Source organism: Aythya fuligula, chromosome 2 (genome assembly GCF_009819795.1).
Source record: "Aythya fuligula isolate bAytFul2 chromosome 2, bAytFul2.pri, whole genome shotgun sequence".
Classification (NCBI taxonomy): domain Eukaryota; kingdom Metazoa; phylum Chordata; class Aves; order Anseriformes; family Anatidae; genus Aythya; species Aythya fuligula.
In genome coordinates this window covers 98,774,822-98,796,441 of record NC_045560.1, presented here as the reverse complement: position 1 = coordinate 98,796,441, position 21,620 = coordinate 98,774,822, and the positions used below count along the sequence as shown (strand labels likewise).

Here is a 21,620-nt window from a genome sequence, read left to right as displayed (position 1 = left end):
TGGGTTTACAGGTTCCTTGGATCTTATTATCAGAAAACTCCACGCTGTCAGCTTAGGTGGAAAATTGGACTTTTTTTTTTTCCCCTGAACAGTTAGAGGATCTTTACAGTAATTTTATAATATGGCATTTTCACCCAGGCATGTGTTTATTGGTTAATATCTTGGACTGTTTTGTTCGTAACTCTTTATAAAATCAATCCCATCCATCCATTCGGCTACGTGTTGCACATGGCATCGCCTGCTCTTCAGTGCTCTAAAAGTTGTGTGCTGATCAAACAAATCGTGTGTCCAGGTCTGCCCAGGTACAGACATTTGTGCCATAGATCGTGGGTTTGGTGGTTCTGCTAATCTGAGAAAAATTAAAGAAACATAACCCTTCGATTTGACTGTTTATTTCTGTTTAAAACAAATGAGAAAGCATTCTCTATGTATTTACTCTCTGCAGAGAATACTTTATGCTGCTTAAAATTTGAGGCCTTCCTTGGCTGAAAACCATCTGGTAGAGCTGTGATTTCCACAGGGACACCTCCACCCTTCTGATGGACAGGTTGCGGGGAGTCCTGGGGTGTGCGGGTCTGGTGGGGAGCTGCTTTTGGATAAGCAAAACCCTACCAAATAAAAAAAAGCTGTAATCCAACCTGAAACACTTTACACAGGTTGTTGTAAATTATTTGATTACATGGTTGAAATTTCAAGAAATTTCAACCCAATTGCTTACAAGGACCAATTACTTACTTGCTAGTTCTTTATTGTTTTGTTTGCTTTTTTCTACCCCTAGAAAGTTGACTGATACTGCTTTTAGAGAGCAGAATTGCATTGAAATAGGAAGAAGAAATGTAAACAAAAAAGGTAGAGGGGACCCTGTCAACTGCTAGCCTCTGATATCTTCAATCAGATGAGGAGAGATGCAGGCCATCCCTTCAAACATCATCTCAGATTTCTTAACTCATACAACCAGTCAGAATTCTTTCATGTCTGGCAATTTGTTAAAAACATACAGTTTTGTCTTCTGTTTGTCTGAATGGTCCAGTGAAGACAGAGTCGGAGCATGACAAAAGCATCTGATTGCCCAGCAGCTTAGGTCTGGTTTGTCTGCTAGCTCAAAAATGAGGCCGAAAAGGTAGGCATCACTCAATTGCCTAAAACGTCCCAAATTCACGTTATAGAGGGCTAAAAAAGCAGATACTGTACAGCCTGGGTTTTGCTCGTATCTTCCTATGTACGTGATGGTTTCTAAAGGTGACTTTAACGATGTAAGTTTCGTGAAAACCAAACTGTGATGCAGTACAGGAGGGAATGGAAGAGTGCCACGTGTTGGTACGTGTGCCGTCTTTGCTGCCAAGTTCCCCTCCTACCAAAAGCTGGTCGCAAGTGGGGCTTTGGGATCCCATCCTTTCATGCCAGCACTTAAGTCTATGGCTCTGTGGCTGTGACGACAGCAAGGATCAGAAGACACAGAGCCCTTTAGCTGAAGCTTCATTTCAGAAAGACGTTGAGGCTGAAAATAATTTTTCTGTTAAAGAGACATGGTTTATGTCTCTGTATGGGGCCAGGTTTTCACTTTGTATATAAAACTGAAGTCTTGTTATTTATTCTTCTAGTTAAATCCCTCAGAATCTTGGTTGGCAAAATGCAGAAAAACCTGAATTCCTTTTATTGCATCTTTTCTAATAATTTATCAACTCTCCTTTCTTTTTTTTAAATAACATGCTATAACCTTTAGTTTGCAGCAAATCTTATTTCTCCTTCAGGTGGTTGTTCATACGTGTGCTCAGTAAGTACATGTGTAGGCCCTTGAGATCAAAGGAGTTTTTTTTTTAATTCTGCTGGGCACGTATATAGATCCCATCTTTCTCATGCTTGATTAACTCTGACCATTTCTGGACACAAATCTCAACTGCTGGCCGAGACTGGAATATTCTTTGCCAGAGAACATCTTCTGCTGTGTCACAGATATCATCTTTATGACTGTACCGATTTGTCTGATCTATACTCCTTGGTTTTCCTGGACTGATAACGGTCTTCACAGCTAACGCATGCAACATCCATACTGGGCTGCAAGAAAGCTTTTTTTTATGGTGCGAAACATCCTTCCAAATTCAGTGTGGTGTGTTGTTTTTATTATTATTATTATTGTCTTTATTGCTTCAATGAGAATTATATCTCTGGCGAGCACTCTGTTAATCCCAAAGAAAGCCTTCAGCTCTTCCTCAGGATTTGAGAGTTTTAAGTAAGCTTCTGCCTTCAGCCAGCTCTTGCGTCACAGTCTCAGAAGAGACAGCTTTCAGCTGCTCACAGAGGAGGAACATTTCTCTCTCAGACCAGGTACAAGGATAACATGCTCGGCCTCTCTGAAACTTGCCAGCACCGAAGCCCTCAGCCCCTGAGGTGATGGATGAAGGCCATTTCAGCACTAGTCACCTGGCTTTTGACTTTGTCTGAAGTGAGTCCAGCAGATCAAAGGCAAGCCTAGGTATCACCAGACTTTGCACTTGGCAGCGTTAGTGACCAGTAATTCTCCGGCTCAGTCTGTGGCTGAGGTGCTGAGAGGCCTTACCGCTGGCTCGTGGGAGAAACGGAGTAACAGCACCGTGAGCACCTGCACTTCTCATTGGGATAGACTTCCATGCTGCTCTGAATAACATCTGCCCATGTTCAGTGCCATAATGTGAGACAGTTTGGTAGTCTGTAGGGCTTGTGGAGTGCATAAGAGTCTTTCTGGTCTGCGTATCATGGTTTCCTCTAAGAGTCACTGTTGCTTTCTTCAGCCAGCCTCCTCCCCTTCCAGTGGCAAGAGGAGGAGGTTGTTACAAGTCTCAGATTTTGGGGGACCGGAGAGAATAAGACTCCAACTGAGACTGAAAACTCCAGAACAAGCTTTTATTTATGCTAACTACTAACCAAGGTATCTTTTAACAATGAAAAATCAAGCATTAATCACATTAAACCATTAAACATAGCGGCAAGGTATCAGGACTACAGTACAGTGGATCTGATGACAGTGTTTCGTAGTTCTTGGTCTCTGAGGTAGGGATGGCCAGGTAGGAGGTAGGTAGGTAGGATGGCCAGGTTTGAGAGCCATTGTACATACTGGGTGTCCTCATTTTTCGTTGTGCTCCAAACACATTTGGGTGTACACAAATACCAGATGATTTTTTTTTGATTTTTTTTTTTGATTGAAACCCCTGTGATCCAAAGGCTTTCTATCTTTTGTCCTAGGCAGGAACCAGTCTGTTCTGATTTGGCCAGGCTGTTCTTACTGGCTCATCCATATAGATGGCACTTCTGATTGTTACAGATTAGGTACTGCTGTCTTTGTTTTACTATTTTTATGCAGTTGCAGCTCCTATGATGAGCAGATATTCTGAAATATTTTGCTTTCTACCTTAAGTCAAACAGCATTGTAGAAAGTGTAGTTGTAAGGCAAAAAGGATGTGCTTTACAACTGTGTATGTTTTTACAACTGAATTTAAGTCTCAGGAATAAACAAATCAACCCGGACTTGCTCTTCTATGTCAAGCAAAGACCTAGGGCAAGTTTTTCACTACTGTCACAGACCGAGCACGCTGCAGACTCTCAGTTCCAGTCACCATCTATCACCAGCAGCGTTTTCAAATTGCGGGTAAATTGTCAATAAAAATTGCGTATGACTTCTGATTGTGTGTGACTTCTGAGCAGTTCAGTCATCAGACAGTGACCAATTTATTCATCTCATTCCTTTCTTTGTACCTGGCAACTTTGCAAAAGACCACAGGCACTGGATCTCCTGAACTGACTGAGTTATGTATGGTGGCACTGCTACTACAGGCCCTATATGTTTACCAGCCTGCAATCAACTATCTTTAGATATGTTTTGATTTCCTTTAAAGACAGGCAACAGCCTTGTCTTTTGTTGACAAGGATTTCACTGTTAAGATAGCTGTTCCCATACAAGCTCTGCTCAAACCTGGTAACTCAGTCTGCAGGGCAATTTCTAAACAGCTAAAAAGAAGGTACGGCATCTAAAGTGACGTTTTGTTCAGGAAGAGCAAAAGATTATAATTAAGTATATTTGTTTGGGTTTATCCTTTTTAAGTAGAAATTAACTGAAACATCTTTATTATGAGATATTCTTGGAGGTCAGTTGTTGCACTTGCAACCTGTGCAGTCTTTGCTCCTTAGAACTGCCAGACAGCTCTGTTGAAACTGATGGCAGAAGGTCAGATATTTCCCTAACAACTCCCAGGACACTGAGAGATGTGGTTTACCTGGCTTTCCCAAAAGCTTGGGAGCACTTGGAAGAATTTCCCAGTTCAAGCATTAGTCTGTTCATCCTACCATGTGAGTATATGTACTGACTGGCTCAGGTTTCCCTTCTAACATTCACCTTTTCATGAGCATGAGCCTTCTGTATGTTGCCAATGCCCGTCTCAGTGATATGGCCAAGCTTCTGGAAGCCAAGTCTCTCATCATCCAGGCAGAACTCACTATGCTTTTGTAGCATTCCCCCCCAAATCTGAGGCACCGAGAGTTGAAACGAGCAGCACGTGACAGGTATTCCTGGCTCTGCCCAGTGCTGCTGTGCAGCAACCCAGCAGCTGGTGGTTGGCTCTCCTACGCAGGACATACCTGGGTTGCTCCTGCCAGTCTCTGAAAATCAATTGCAAAGAGAAGTAACTTCCATGGCTGCATACACCTACTGTTTTCATGGTGACAAAATTTGGAAATCACAGTGCTATTAAGAGAGAGAACTAATTTCATAGCCTGCACTGTCTTTCCTAGACATTTCTCCTACTGAGAATGTAGATTTGCAGGGTACATAAAGACTGAAGACCTGTCCATCCAGTAGAGTATTGGGATTTTATTGGTGCTCCTCCAGACTCCCTTGCTGTTAGTGCTCATGTACCAAAGATCATAGCAGAATCCAGATGAGCTGCTCGAAACCAATCTGTCTGCACCTCACTATCTAGATGTGTCTGTGCCAGCCTCTCTTTTGCATGGCAATAGGTGCATGTCTAACATAAGACCACGAACATGGTACATGCAAATCTTGCTTTAGAGTGTTTATCCATCTACCCATCACTCAAACTGGCGGTACTCTGCAGATACTCAGATGCAGGTGCCCATTACTGCTGGTAGACACTGGACAACGTGCCTGGAGATACAGCCTCTCACTGATTTCAGCCATCCAAACGATGGTGAGACCTGTACCTCGCATCAGCTGGGGATGTCACTCTGATGATCTGAGAGCACCGTGTTTGCAGTCCTTTGAAAAATGCAATGACCCATCAGTGTTGTGAAATCAAGGAGAGCAGACGTTTTAGGGCTGACGCTGGCAGATAGTGACAGGAAATATCCTTGCCATTCTTCGTCCTGAAGCAGATCAGTGTCACATATCTTTCCAGACGCAAGGTGGGGATAGCTGGAACTGAAGCCTCCTGCACCAAGCTGTAGCTGTGCCGATAGGTGAAGTCCTGAACGTGCTGGGAAATGGATCGTGGGCAAGGAGACACAACGATGTCTAAAAGGAGGGAGGGACGGGGAAAGGGAGGGAACAGTTATGGGAATGCTGGATGTACACACTGTGAGAAAAGAGAGGAAACGAGCAATTTCTTGGTGCCAAAATTGGTAGGTGCCCTATACGTAGCTGAAATCCTCGATTTATGTTGAAAGAGTTCCTAGAGCCTTATTTAGCATAACAAGGATGTTCTCCGGTATTGTCGTGTTTCTGGATGTTGATGGTAATCTGTTTTAGTGTAAACACTAAGCCTAAGGTGGCATTTCAGAAGTTAGAGAGGCTGTGTGCTGGTAGGCTGAGAGGCTGGGAGCGGTACTGCAGAAAGCATTGTGAGTCTTTTTTTTTTTTTTTGTCTTTTTTTCGTACTTTGTGCAGCTGTTAGATTATGAAACACCTGTTAGAGGTGACAGTTACAGATGTTTGATACCCAATGAAAATTAATAGAACATGTGATTCTTTTAGCTTAGAAGTGATTTGGTAAGGTGTGTTTAGAAATGTAATTACACAGTGCTGCTGTCTACCATTATCACTTAACATTCATTAACTCCTCTGAATATTGAAACAAACATTTCTTGTAGCGGTACTAATTTTCTCATGTATTTGTTAGGTGATTTCCTGACAGAGTGAACACCTTCTGACTTCAAAGTTTTTGCCACTGTTCAGCTATTTTTAGTCTGCTCATTAAGCAAACAAAATATGTAGAGAGCCATTTGTTTACTCCCTGTTATCAGTTTACAAATCTACTGTACAAGCAATCTCTTATTTATTTCAGTTTTTACTGCTTAATCTTCAATTTGACTTCATAACAGAATTGCGGACACTTAGACGGACAGTGGCTCAATTCAACTTCAGTAGGAAAGTTCAGGTTTAAAACAAAAATAAAGTACTTTATTACATTTTATTTTGCTTGAGAAGAATACCCAGTTGCACATTGTTCAAGAAGATTGTTATTTTTAGTAATGGTGCATGAACAACTTCAGCTTCATTACTATACATAGGTGTTTGGGGAAAATTAAAAGAGGTGTGCATTTCCTAAAATTGATTGCTTTTTTTTTTTTTTTTTGTCTGACCCATTTCACTGGTCATTAATTTTTAGTTTATTCATGGATGATATTTTGCTTTGAATTTTAGATCCTTCCAGACTCCTTATATGTGGACAGGACGGGGGGGCAACAGGATCCGACCACTTGAAAACTCCCTTGTGTTTATTTGAGATAGCATAAGTACTTTAAGAAAAGATACATTTATTGTTTTTAGAGAAATCCTGTAGAAAATTACTTCAAGCTGACTGGTATTTGCCTCGGTTTGCATGCTTTTGAGGCTACAGACAGCAGATGTGATCTTCGGATGGTACTTTATTGTGGTCTTGTGAAATGGATAATTCTTTGGGCCCTGTTCTGACACTTTTTATGTACGCACATCTGAAACTGTATTGAGGGTGTTCTGAATGATCCAAAGCATATTGTTTTTATATATAATATCAAGCAGCATCATTTATTGAAGTATTTGTCCATGCTTAACCATACAGACCAGTTTGTGCACTTTGAGCCATGCGGTGAGATTCTTTTGAAGCATCTAAGCCCCGTTTTCAGCAACGAGTTATAGCCTAAGCAGTGCAGTCGCTTTCTGCCTCCTTTAATGAGGCAAAGTGTGTGGCTCCTGAAAACCATTCTCAGTGCACAGAAGCTGTACTGAACGTCAGGTACAGAAGCTGTACAGCTGTACGCTGTGTGTCTGAGTTTGGCTCATTCGTTCATCTTCTATCAAGGGGTGCTTTTAGTGTTGAAAAATAATGATAATAATAAATACAGTTAAGAATGAATCAACTTACAGGAAACCTTTCTGTTTTAGTTGCAAAATAAGTGACTTCAGGTGAGGCACATAATTTGTGAACAAGTGAGCTCCGTCAAGAGAGGAAGTAAAGTAGATACGACCAACGTTCTCTCTTTTGGCTGCTGTCCCTGCAATGACAGACTAATTTCTGTCATTGATGGTTTACATTAAATACGTCTCTTAAAAGAGAGGAAGTCAGAGGACTAGGCAACTTTGATCTTTCCAGGTCAGTTTGAGAGCAGCAGGAGAGGATATTTTTGTTTTATTCAGTTTTGTTTTCTCTTCCTTTGTGCCCAGCTCTTTTATGCCAGAATACATAAAAGCAGATAATTGTGCTCGTTGCTACTACTTTATGGCCACGAGACTAATAATTCTTTTGCATCTTGAGGGACACGGATTGGTGGCAGAAAGCAACAAGAATATGTTGAGGGATTTTTCTCTCTTCTGGATGATAGATGCAGGAATATGCAGGAACAACACAGCCGATTGATTGATAGTGCGCAACTCATCCATAATGATCTGTCTGATATAGCAGTAAATTATTCTTGAGATTGATGCAGGTCATTGAACAGCACATTGACAATCCTGTTGTCTGTCAGCCTATTCAAAGCGAGTCAGGAACAGTAGCTGCTGTGATATTCAAGTCTACCTTGAGTGCAAGCTATGTACAGGTGTTCCACTAATGCGATAATACAAGTTGGTCTTTTTTCATATTTTTTTTATTTTTTATTTTGTTGTTAGGCTTCTTGGTTTCATTGCTAGTTCAGTCCAAGTAACAGCAAAATTGGTATGAGGTATTTTTAGAAGAGAAGGTTGTAGACAGTTGCACTGATGATTGCATAGTCCCATAAAATCTGGTTTTGAAAATGCTGGGTTTTGAACTTTGGCAATAAAACATCTCTGTGGAAAAGTTAATAAAGAATTGAACTGCATACCAGATTGTTGCATGGCAAAGTGTAAAAATAATAATTATAATAAAAAAAAAGTTTCAAACTTCAGGCAGAAAGCCTGATAATTCTCGGAAATTTAAAGTTTTGGTTTGAGTCTGTAGGTTCTATGAATTATTGTGGGCCTTCTATAGTGCTCTGGTCCTTGTCATGTTGGTGAGGGCAAAGTTGTCCTTATTTGCCTCTTCTGGTTTCCCTTTTCAAGAGAAAAAGTTTGCATTTTCCAGTCTGCCAAGTCGCTTGCACTTGAAGACGGGGAGGAAGGAGCTACACATGCCAGGTGTATGCGCTTTACTTTTCAGTTTAATCGGTAGTGTTAGTGAGGGTGGAGCATAACATAAAGTAGCCATATCCTTCTTTAACACATGGGGTCAGCAGGGAGTGTAAGCCAGCACGTCACAGCACTCTCAGCATCGCAGACTGAGTGATTACACATGACTTGTTAACCTTCTGAAACGCTATTGATTATTTTACCTTAAGAAGAATCGTCATAATTGCAAGCTGGAAGTGAAAAGACCTGCCTCGTTTGGCTGCTAAATGAGTCAGCTGGAAATCCCAGCTTTCCTGCGCCGGGTTCTAGGACTTGACGTCCTGTCACTGAGGGCATGAAGTTTTTCAGATATTTGGATGTTTTCCACACTAGACTTCGCCCTGCCAGATATTTAGTCGAACCTGACATCCTGTCACAAAGGGCATGAAGCCTTTCAGACTACTGGATATCTTCCACACCAGCCTCAGCCCTGCCAGATACTTTCTTTTAAATTGAGTCCCTTGCGCACGGTCATGCAAGAGAGTTATCAGCACCCCGGTCTGGACCTTTCAGAATCAGCAAACATCCCCGAATGATGGACTTGAAGAAATTCCCAGGAATTTAGACTTTTGATGCATGGAAAAAAAGATCACTTGTTTATAGAAAACCATTGCTTTCTGGGCACTTCCACCTTTTCCTCTGCCTTCTTGTTCCTGAAGCTGACCTGCTGAATGCAAAATCCTGCCTGAGAGATGAGATGCGGCTAGCAACTTTTTATATAAACAAAAGATTTTAAAAACTTAGTTTTAAATCCCTGTAGACTGTTAAGTTTTGTTTGACCAAATGCTGACTTGAATGTGTATGTGTTTATATGTAGAACAGGTACAAATACGTAACTGCACATACAAGTTTTATTCAACACACCAAAATTCGTGTGGGTCATGATATTTGAGAAGCTGGACTATTTCTTTTTTTTTATTAACTGATACCCCTGGTGGCATGACTCCATGTGAACCACTCATTCAGCTATAAACAATTAAGGCTTATAGTGCATTTCAAGATGCTATAAGGAGCAAGGGTACTTCATGCCTGGAATAAGAGCCACCTGAGTCTGCGTTATTGTTTACTTGCCTAAATGTACCTTCCCCTTCCTCAGCATGATTGATGCAGTTTGCCTCAGATGAAGGGACAGGAATTCAAGCGCAGATCATGGAAAGCAAAAGCCGATGCAGACAGAATAATGCATTATTTCTTCATATTTTGTGATGGTGCATAAAAGTTTTGGAGATCCTTGTTCTTCTTATTCCTTGAAGCTGTCAGATCTCCCATGTAATTTATCAAGAACAGAAAACTATCCCATCTTTTCTGAGTGCCCCAAACCTATGAGAAAAACGAGATAAAATATATAAATACTAATAATTTGAAAATAATAACATTCTATTTTACTTCAGAAAATAATAAGAAAAATACTTTCGAGGCTCTTTCTAAAGCATCTTGTATACATGGGGCCTGTACGCTTCATGCAGTAGCTTAATCATATTCTCAGAGTTAAACTCAGAGATAAAGAGGTTCTGGACAGTTTAAAGGAGATGTAAAGGATGTTGAGAATATGAATAAAGGATAGGTATTCATTGTTGTTCTCCTGGACTTCTCTGCCGTCACTGAACACTGCTGTCTGTAAGATAAATTCCCGGAGAGCAGTTGCCGAGAGCTGTGTATCCATTGCAAAGTGATTTAAAATTGCTCTTCAACCGCTGGGTACCTCATTTGTAGAGTCCCACCGAAATAAATCGTGGTGCTGGTCCCCTTCCGCAGTTGGGTTACGAGACGGCTGGCCTGTTGGCATGAATCCAGGTGACTTTTTGGTGGAGGTAAGATGTGATGTAGCTCCTTCCCTGGAGCGAGGCCAATGCTGAGCGGCAGGCGCGCAGGAAATACGGGACCATCGCAGATTTCGTGACGCTACGGTCCCGAATGCTGGTTTGGGTTTGCGTTTGTTTTCTTTAACGTGGCTTTCCGCTAACGGAGCAATGTATGTATTAAGAAGAAAAAAGCTTTTTAGAGATTCAAAACATATTAAAACCTAGAATCTTCTGCCCTCTCAAAATAAGACACTTCACAGAGCACAGTTCTCTCCCTGCGGAGAGTATGAGAGAACAGACAATACATGACAGATTATTCATTTTCCTTGGGTACTGTGATGATAAACATTGCACATGCTGAAGAACTTGTATTACACTAGAATGAAAAGTGGAAGTCAAGATTGTCCAATATGTTTCTTTATTCCCAGAATTAGAATTCCCTTTGTTTCTTTTGTACATTAAAATATGCTTTTATAACTGAAGACAAGTCTTTGGAGGCTCCTAAATCAGTTACAGACTTTCTCAGAGTGAGTCCAAGAGCTGTTTAAAGGCTGCCATGGAATACGAGTGGACACGTTCCTGCAAAGCCACAACTCTTCTAAACTGAAAACAGAATATTCTTCAAGCTTATTTTGGGAAAGGTGCTTGTATATTTATGATTGAAAATTATTTTTATTTATAGCTCATGTGTAAAAAACTGTCCATAGGGAGTGTGGATACTGTTGGAAAGCTCTTTTGTCATTTTTCAACTTGGTTTTAATTTAACCTGAATTTTGAACATAGAGCGCATATTTCGGGGGATTTTGCTAGCTTGGAGCCAAAGTAGTTGAAAATCACTAAGAAGATTAAAAAAAAAAGACACAAAACAAACAATAACAAAACCACAAATGACAACAACAACAATACAACCACCAGAATGCCACTGCAAGCAAATAAAATCCTGCATACTCATCTTTTCCAGCAGTCTTCCTATTGAATGGGGGCAGCTCTCGCTGACCGTGGCTTGGACGTATATGATGAACATTTCTGCCCTAAGACACTTGCTCCTTGGGGGAGCAGCTGGCAGTGACTGCTCATCTTCATGTGGGTTGTGGATGAGGATGTTTAGATGAGATTTTATAAAAATGATTTTAGGCCTATAGTATGGCCTGCTTTGCTGCTGGCTTGTACTGGAAACAATAGAAGAAAGGCTACTACAGGTTTTTCCTACTCCCTCTTGATGCATTTCTGAAACCAGTTAATTTCTAGCATTTGAACATTTTTTTTTCTTTTCTTTTTTAATTCTAGTAGAAACAATCAACCAACCAACCAAAACAAACAAACAAACAAAAAGAAAAACCAGCAACAACAACAAAAAACACAGCAGGGAAACCCAAACTGGTGGTTACTGCATTTTGTGGAAGGATTCTCCCTGATATTAAGACACATTGCAGCAACGTATTTTGAACGCATTAACTCCTTGTGTCCTTAATGGTGCCAGACAGACTTCCCTTAAGATTCATTTCAAAAGAGCAGGGCTAAGTCACGTCTAACTATCCAGTTTTGGCAGTATCTTAGGGATAACTGATTTACTTTCATGTTGGTGAGTCAGTGGTGGAGAGAAAAACATTATTTTTTGATTCCTAGTTCAGTAATTGGTGGGAAATCTGGAATTAATGAATGTACTGAAAACACTTTTTGAGGTTGTTTTTTAAAGCCAGCGAGCACTTGATACCACCTCTCCCTTAAGATCCCCTGTAGGGGTTGATACGCATCAACAAATGGTTTCCACACCTGTCTTGTTATCATGTTGTCCTCAAATACAACACCCCAATCAAGATATTTAGACTTTGCTCTTATTTTAAGGAAAAATATCTTTTCTCTGATGTCTGTTCCTTGGTAAAAATTTTTGAATTTCATTCTTAATTTCTTATGGAGGTAGCAACTTTGGTTTTATTTCCACGCCTGTTTCTGCTAACTGGGGGCCTGTTCCTGAGCTGTGCTGAGTGCTCTAAGCTTGCACAAGGACAGGCTGTGCTCTTCAGTATGAAGTCTTCAAGCATTGCATTAAGGAGCTTAAACTGCTAGTAGGCGCTGAGACTTCCATGGAGTCAGTCTTCGTTTTATTTGTGCTGTGTAACAGCAGCAAAATGGATCCTCAGAACCAAGGTGCAAAAGATGGGAAGCAGCTAATGGGAGATGAATTGCTTCAAATTATTAACAAGGCCTTTGTCTTTGATTTTAGAGGAAGGTAGTTCTGTCTGTGCCCACTATAGATGCACTGTAAAGAAACGTTTGGCTTTTGTTTGGGAGCTTCAAGTATACAAACTCTAAAAAAAATAAAAATCATCTTCCCTAGAAATACCATGTAGTTGGTTGGGACCTTTGCCTATCATGTGGTGTAAGGACACTTTGCCATGTAAACCACAAAGTGCCTTTAGAACTTTGATTTCACATTATCCTTTCATGGTAATATTTTTATTTTTCTTTTAGAGAAGGGTCGGTTTGTAACAGAAAGTAGAAATATTACTGAATTAAGATCAGTTAGGTACGTTTCACAGCTGCAAAGAAATGGCTATTGTTTCTGCTGAAAAGCAAGAGAGCAGCATGTTTTCAATGCCTTGTGCTGTTATCAGAATACATGATTTTATTTTGTTACAATTATTTTCCCTATGTACAGTAATTCTGATGACACTTGAATAGTAATGATGGTGGCAGTGTGATAGATTATCCACAGATGTAATGATTGGGTTGCTAGATTTGTAAATTGCGTAGGGGAAAGTATTTAAGGTATTTCTCATATCTTTTTGTAAAAATAATGAAGTCACTATCATTTAAATAAGACAAAATTATATTCTTTTACCCTAAAGGATGCACAAGAGAGATTCTCTGTAATAATGTGAAAGTGCCCAAAGTAGATCAGACATGGAAAAACTACATTATCATATTTGTAAAGGAAAAGTACTCTTTCTTGGCTTTTGTGGCTCATCCATGCCATAATGCTACAGTGTTTTTTACAGTCCTTCCATTGTCCATTACTGCAAACATGTCCAGATGAATTCAGCATTTAATGCTAAAAATCTTATAACATGCCAGTTTGATTTGTAGCCCTTCATATCATGGAATGCTAATTAAAATCATATTTTTGCATATGTCATGCCTTTCATGTACATATGCAAATAGAGTCTATTGCCTTTCAGCTATTAGTAATTAACTTTATGAAGGACAGCTGTAATACATAATTAACAAAAATGTTTGCAAGCCCTTTTCACACTGAAAGTTACAGCAGTACGATTTTTGCTTATCAAGAGAAGTGCTTTAGTTTGAAGCTTTGGTCTGATATCTAAATTGTTTGAAGCAGTCATGTGACATAATTAAACTGATGTTCAGGTCTTAGCAGCAGCAGAAGGGTACTCCATAGGTTCCCGTCTGTTTCTGTACATATATCACCAAAATGAAATTAAATTATCTGTGTTCTGTTTGGTGCAAACATAACAGCAGGTAGTGTAAACGTTGCTGCTGTTGTTGATGCCTTGAACAATGTCTTGCCAGTTTGAATACTATTCCCACTCCAAATGTAGTCACAAACGTGTGCTTCACCTTTTCCCTTCCCTTTTTCACAAGGCTATAAAATAACTAAGGCTATTAATTTGTTTCCATGTATATCTCTTTAAATAATTAATACAATGGACTTTGTCCAGACATAAGCAGTGATTAAAGCATCTGATCTTGCTGTATTTTTTTATTACTCTCATTAAAAAAATGGAACTACGTATATGAAGAAAGGTTGCAGGATGGGTCCATTAAGCTTAAATAAATTCAAAGGTGTAGCTAATACTGTATTAGTTTTTAACATGAGAAAATGCATATTTAGGCAAATGCCTATTTAAGCGAAAAAGACTGTATTCTCACTATATTATATAAGGTGTTCTAATGTGCAAAGGGAAGCAGAAGCAGTTTTTCTATTTTTTGACCAATGATGTATGGTTATGATTGCTTATTTGGAATAGAGATACCCAAGTGACTACAACCTGAAGAAAATGTGTCATCACAGAATGGACTCCCAGAAGTAATTTGTAGTCCAGCATGGGTGGTTTTGTTTGTTCGTTTGTTTGTTTGTTTCTTGGTTTTTAATTTTGCAATTAGTAAAATATGCTCGAATGAATGCTCAAAACAGAAAAAGTCAGTATTAAAAAAAAAAAAAAGTATTAAAAACACTAATTTTCCTGTTTTTTGTATATGTTTGTTTGACAGGGTGGCCTTTGTGATGAAGAAGCATTTGAACACTCATTTACTGGGCAAGCATGGAGTTGGCACACCCAAAGAAAGGTAAGTCACTTTATTTATTTTTTCCTCATATTACCTCATATCATTCACATAATATGTGTTACCTGGAATATTTATCGTACCCAAAATGAAATCGCCTGGACTTTTAGCTCAGCTATAACTACAGAGAGAGCTAACATGCTTAAATGGTCTGCTAGCATGGTGCTTATGACGCGTTTGGAGGGCTCAATGGAAAAATTGCTGTAGAAAGCAACTATATGCAAAATTTTGCAACTTTGGGGGCTGGTTTTCAGCAGGTGATATTATTTTCTCAACATTTCCATTTCCTCTCCATGTACAAAATCACCTATTTTTTTTCCTCTTGTGCCTTGCTGCTGCCTAAAATGGCTTTCTGAAATTTATGTTGATTACTGAGGTCAAAGTCACAGAGGAATTAAAAACAGTTTCCTTGGTGCTGGGCAGGAACAGAGATCTGTGGTTTTGACTTTGTAAAAAACATTATTTCATTTTTCAATCTATGTGCAGTTACTTAGTTGAAAACTTTGTGAGAGAGAGAGAGAGAGAAAACAAGTCATTTTTTTCTATGGTTTAAAATGTAACCATGTTTTGCAAGCTAAACGGCACTTTGCAGAAAAGAAGAGTTTGCCTCAGATTTATTAGCCATATTGTGGTGTAACTATTGGCATTCCACTGAATTTCGGAGGTAATTTGAAACCTGGATGTTTTCTGGATGGCCAAAAGATGGCATATTCCCTCTCCATCTGGGTAAATGGATGTATCCCACCTGCCGGGTTCATTGCTGGGCACTTGATTCTGTTTCGAGTATGACCACCTTGTAACTCATTCTTCCAGTGTAAGATTTTATAAATAAAGCTTATTTCCTGTTTTTAATACAAAAGAAGAAGAAAATGAATAGTAGCTATGAGTTGTAGGAGACCACTGGAATACTCTTCCTGAGTCATGTTCATTTCCTGTTAAAGACACTGGGGATGGTAGCTGCTTAGAGTCTTTCCTCACAAGTTCATCAAACTTAAATCATGGAGTCACCAAAGAGCAGAGTTTCAAATTAACAGTCCATATACACCTTTTGTTTGACTAAGCACAGCTTAAGCACTGCTTATATTCTTTATGAGATTGCCTTTCCAAAATGCTTAACCTGAATTTCCGTAACACGCGGCTCTTTGAAGAGTTTTGAGATATTCTTTTTCATCTAAAATGTAGAAGAATGCATTGGAACAAGAGTAACAGTTTCATAAAATCAGGTATCGTATTAAAGTTTATGCTGGTTTTCTGTTGTTGTACAGCAACACTTGCAAAGACAAAAAAAAAAAAAAAAAAAGGTTTTGCTCTGGTGTTTTGTTTGATACTGGAAATGTTCAGTACCAGTGTTCTTTTATAAGGGGATATTTACTATGTAATCATCCTAAATACAACACAGAGAGCACTTCCGTTACCCTAGTGAACATGTGCGCAATAAAGGGTGCATACAATAGATATCCAAATATAGTGTCTTAACCAGAGAGACATATTTTTAGCTATCATCTTGGAATGGATTCCCAAGCAAGCAGGATGCTGGCTTTTGTTTCTATATTTCATCTGAAGGCTGCCTGGCTGTTTCTGTTTTCCCCATTTCTTCCCCTATTCCTCAAAGGCTTTTAGCCTGGCCCTCCAGCATAGCAGGAGGAGGAGGAGAAGAAGAAGGGGTCCCTCCCTGCCACCTCTCCAGGCAGTGGCAGGTTCATAGCCCTGGCAGCTCCGGCTGCCCTGGGAGCAAGAAACCAAGCTTTGTCCTGCAGCCTCAGTGCCCCATCCGCAGCTGCACACCCCTGGGCCAGCATAACAAGAGATATCTGAGTGACTTCATGCTCTCTTCATCTGAAATTTCTTCATCTGTCTGGTGGATGTTTATTACCTGCAGTACCTTTTTAGCCGGCATTTCTTCAGCTTAACATAGAGCAACCTATAATGGTAGTGACAGAGCTACAACAACAGTGTAATTATCTAAGAACTGTCCTTCACTGGTGATTGTGGATGTTTAAGCCACGTGATCAAGTGCAGTAAATACCAAAGCACTGTTGCTTTCCTTTCCACCTTTCCCTTCCCATTATGGGAGAGTTTGTTGCCTTTTAATGGCTTTAGGAACCAAAGAAATCCTTCTTCAGCACGTTAAAGCATCACTTTGGGTATAAACATATTCTAAATTAAGTTACGTAGTTTTCTTACCTATTTAAAACATTAATGCCTTGATTATAATTTTGCAAGCTTGCTATATTTTAATTTCTCTAGGACAATATAATCAGTTTATTCTTTATGTTTTGAATTTGATTCTGCTCTCTGATACATTGCATATTATAGCAAATACTAATAGAAGCTAGCTAAATAGGCTGTGACAATTAAATTAATAATGCATTTTATTTGCAAGTGTTTAGTCTTTGTGGTTTGACTGATATATGCAAAGATGGTAATTTATTAAAAGTAAATTCATGTAATTGTACTACAGAGTTTGATGGACCAAAAAAAGTTGTCAGCATGACTATCATCAAAAACAGAAAATTGAAATAAGTTCAAAAGGGTGCTTGAAAAATATTTTTATACACCTTGAGAAATTGATCCCTTTTTAAGAAACTTCTCAGCAAAGAATTTTCGGTGACAAACATTGAGTTCTGAGAGGGGGAGAAAAAAATAACATTTACATTTAGTGAAGCAGTACTGAACTAGTGTGACTTACTCTCTCTTGCTTTCCATAACCCATAACTATAGCTTTTTTTTTTTTTTTGTATCCACAAAAGGGAGATCTTATGGAGGCTGTGGCAGTGTTTGCATATGCAGATATGGAAAACAAGCATAATTCATAATAAGATTGCTCCTGAAACATCTTTTGTTTCAAGTTTTTCTTTTTTTTGAAGACAAAATGTATTTAAGGGGGCAAATGTTATGCAGCTGCACATCACAGAAGCTTAAAAAAATAGTCTTGCTGTGAAATGTCTTCACATTTTAGCCACAAAGAAACCTACTGCCTAGTCCATTATGGTCATTACCATTTAATAGCTAACTGAAAAGTGGAATGTTTTAACACAAAAATTCCTCTAAGGTATTTTTTCCTGTTATTGGAACTGTGATACTGATTTACTGTCAACTTGAATGTGTCTCAAAACTGGCATGTTATCTGCTAAGTCCAAGGCCAGTACATATTTGGTACTTCAGTGTCAGTAACCTTCATGGGACCTATAACTATATCTTATTGGCAGGATAAATCTTTGGCTACACCTTTATTGTGTCTCGGAGACAATGTGGTTGAGGACGAGGTGAATGCATCCGTAGTGTTAATGGTGCTAAGTCCCAATTTCTGTTAGAAATTATGTTACTTAGGTGTAAACTGAGGCAAAGCAGGAGACACTTCATCACTGAGTTTAGGATACACAAAAATATGAGCAAGAAAATAAAAATAAATCACTAAGTCACTCATCAGTGAGACAGAATTTTGCCGCTACTAAGGACAACTCTGGATTTAGAATTCTTTCATACAGAAACACATTTATCTTTTGTACATGTTTTTTCAGTAGAACTTTATTATTTTACAACATGCATTTTACAGTAAAGAAGACTTTGTTAACTAGGATTCTATCTGATGCTTCTGTTTAAAATATTTTTATATAAGTATGCCACAGAAAGGCCTTAACTGACAGTTGTTTAATTACCTCATTTTCCCTGTGAATTTTAAATGATGAGTTGCCTCTGAAATAACTTTCTGCATATGAGTAGTACCATTGAATCAAATAGGATCATTCATATGTATATATATATATATAAAGTTTCTTGGATCAAAAGTATGTGTTGAACTGCAATCTGTGTTCCAAGACATTTTCTGCAAAGGTCATTAATAATATGTTTGTTTTTGTAAGGTCATTCTGGCATATTTTCACGTGCTTTAAAAATGGGATACAGTGTTAGCACTTTAAATGTGGGAGAAAAATAACTAATGATAGACAGAGAAATACTTCGATAGGTTTTAGAGAACTAGGGGAAAATTTTGACCAGAAATTGCAGCACACTCTGAGTCCATACTCCTTTTGCCAGAAATTTGCCTGTGTTTTCCAAGATCCAAAGATATCATTGTGGTTGAGTGATGCCACCACCATTATTATTGGTGGACTTGTCTCTGAGATCTCAAAAGTCATTAATAGTATATTTGAAAGCTGCCAGTTTCTACAGGAAATTAAAAGTTACATTCCTTGGTATAAGTGACAGGCCTAGCTACAGCTATGATTTTCAGTGTACTTGTATAAGACCACATGTATTCTGGAATATCAAATGCTACTAACATGTGTGGTACAGCTATCCTGAAACGTATGAGACTGCATGGTATGTCATTAGCAGGCATTATTGAGGTCTGAAAGAAAAGTAGCCAGGAAAAATGAATGGGGATTTGATGTTCTGTAAACTCTTTAGAAAGCTTGCCTCATGCTGTTTTGTAATAAATTACAATGTCCTGATATTTCCATTTTGGAGGTAAAACTAGAAGTGAATGAAGTCTTTCAGCCCAACTCTCTTTTACTTTATTGAATTTCCAATTTTCTCTTGAGACTTTTGTGTTTGAGTAGAGAAATTTCTGATAATAACTACTTGATATGCCTATCTTTGATAATATTACTACATTAAGTAAAAAAGATTGAGATGATGTTACAGCAGATTTGGGGAAAACAGGTGACAAAAGTCATAGGATGCTACGTCATGCATACAAATGTATATGTATGTAATCATCTAATAACTTGTGTTGTGAAAGAATGAATTCTTTAAATGACTGTCTCACAGAAAGATTTGCAGTTAGAGGTGATGGTGGTGGTACACACTGATACATAAACAAGAAGCTCCCCATAACCACTGGTAGGTAACATGCTTGGTCTGGCCATCAAGCCTTGTGATCACTTTTTACTGCTTCTTGCTAATAATTTTGAGCTTTCGCAACAGAAACTTAACATTACTAGTTTAATTGGATGGGAATGAAAAATATCCTTAATTGATCATTTCCTTCAAATGGCTTAAAAAATACCTTGGAGAGTTGCTGTGGAAAAGGATCTATCAGGAAGGAAATGCTGCTTTTCCTTCAAGTTTTGCTAGCGTGAATCGCAGCTGAGCGGCGGAGAGCGGACAGGACTCAATGTTTTAGCACTGGTTCAGAGCTAAAATTTTACTCAAGATCTCCATCAAGCTCTCAGTATTTTGGTTACTTTCTTAAGCTTTGAAAGCAGCATTTTGCTGTGGAGCTCATCTGCTGGTTTGTGCTGTAGTGTGTCAGAATGTGAACGTAGGTATGGGCTCAACATCCACTGCATCATGAGTCTGATTACCTGCCGGTGGCCAACACAAGAAGTGTGAGGAAGCCTTTAGGGCTGGCAGCAGCTGATGTGCCCTCAAGTCACAGCTAACTTTCCTCTTGGCTTCTTGTCTGTACGCCCATACTATGCGTTTGCTTCGCAACAAAGGAGAGAAAAGAATAGGCAGCCATTTATACCTTCGAAGACTGTGTTCACAAAGGCAGGTGATAAGTTCGTATCGTATCAAACAGCACTGTATAAAAAGAAAAACAACAGGACCGTAGAAAAATGAAGTTATTTTACTATTTCTCTTTATTTGTTCTTTCTATCAAACCCTGGCAATCTTATAATTTAGTTCAGAAGGAGGGGAAATCTGAGGTAAGTTAATTTTAGATGTCAGATACGATGTGAAATATTTGGGAAATTTCTCTGGCTGGCAACAGTCCTCCTTTTGGGAAGGCTCAGCAGCTATGGACAGAAGATAAAGGCACCACTTAATGGGATGCACAGTGCCCATAGTGAGCAACCCTGGCTAATTTTAAGCATCCTAACAAGGTATAAATGATGATCTTGCTGTATTCATAAACAACCAAGTACCGTGTGGAGCCTAGCTATTAGTTTCAGTGGCAAGTGTACACTAACATTGTCTGTGGGGCTGCAGAAGACGGTGGGGGCAGCTGCTTGAAAGCTGCAGGCTTTTTTAACAACAGTCAGTTTCCAAGGAAAACACGGTTTGTAGTTGCATGCCATTAGCCAAAAAGTAGTCAGTCATTAACTGATCCTTCCCCTATTGCTGTCAACTGAAAGTAAGTTGTTCCAGTTGTATGTCCCAGATTGCTTCTTCCATTGTGTAAGTCAACCGTGCAGGCCGACAGGATAGGAATTTGGACGGCCATATATCTCTAAATCCCTTTTTGCCTGCACAGGATTGGAAGGCAGTTATGCGGAGTAAGTTACGCTACTTTAAATTTGTATGGTGTTGTACTTCATGGCATTTATAGATGTAAAATGTTCCTTGTCACGGGCGGTATCATGACTCTGAGCTTTGATCAGTCTATAAAATACAACACAAATATTTATTGAGTACATTGTAGAGGAAATGGAAACATAATCTCCTGACTGTGCTGCAATGAAATATTTTCCATATATTGTGAGGAATCATGAGGAGTATTTTGTAGACTTTGGAAGCAAAACCAGAAATCCTGTGGTAAATACAGTGTATGACTGCGATGGTAGAAGCTCATCTTCTTGTTTTAACCTATACATTTCACAATACTTCTATTGAGCTGTAAAGCCATCAGGACTGTTTTTCTGCAGCCAAAGCAGTTTCGTAATCTGTTAGGTAAGTATGTTTGTTTGTCCAGGTTTACTTAAGGTTCACCACCTCAAGGCAGAAACAAATGCTGGAGAAATGTGTTCTGGAACTGAATGATACCACCTCAGTGCGTACGGTTCTAGAGTTACACCCGTGGTACTGTAAGGTATTAAAAAACAAAGAAAAAAGAAAAAACTCTGAGACTTAATTCCAAAAAAATGTAGAGGTCTCATAGTGTGGTAAAGATAATCATCTGTATCACGAGCCCTCACAGTCTGCTCAGCACTGATCTAGGTGGGTAAGGGGTGGACAGAAGGATGATTGTCCAGCACTGG

At 39.1% G+C, this 21,620-nt stretch overlaps 1 protein-coding gene across 1 annotated transcript in view; it reads left to right on the top strand.

Annotated features, from left to right (window-relative positions):
- The window catches only part of ZNF407 (zinc finger protein 407), a 333,749-nt gene that overhangs the window by 118,208 nt on the left and 193,921 nt on the right, over positions 1–21,620 (top strand). The window contains exon 4 of the mRNA XM_032182317.1: positions 14,623–14,697. Coding sequence (XP_032038208.1) covers positions 14,623–14,697 — 75 coding nt within the window. The remainder of the gene's footprint in view (positions 1–14,622; positions 14,698–21,620) is intronic.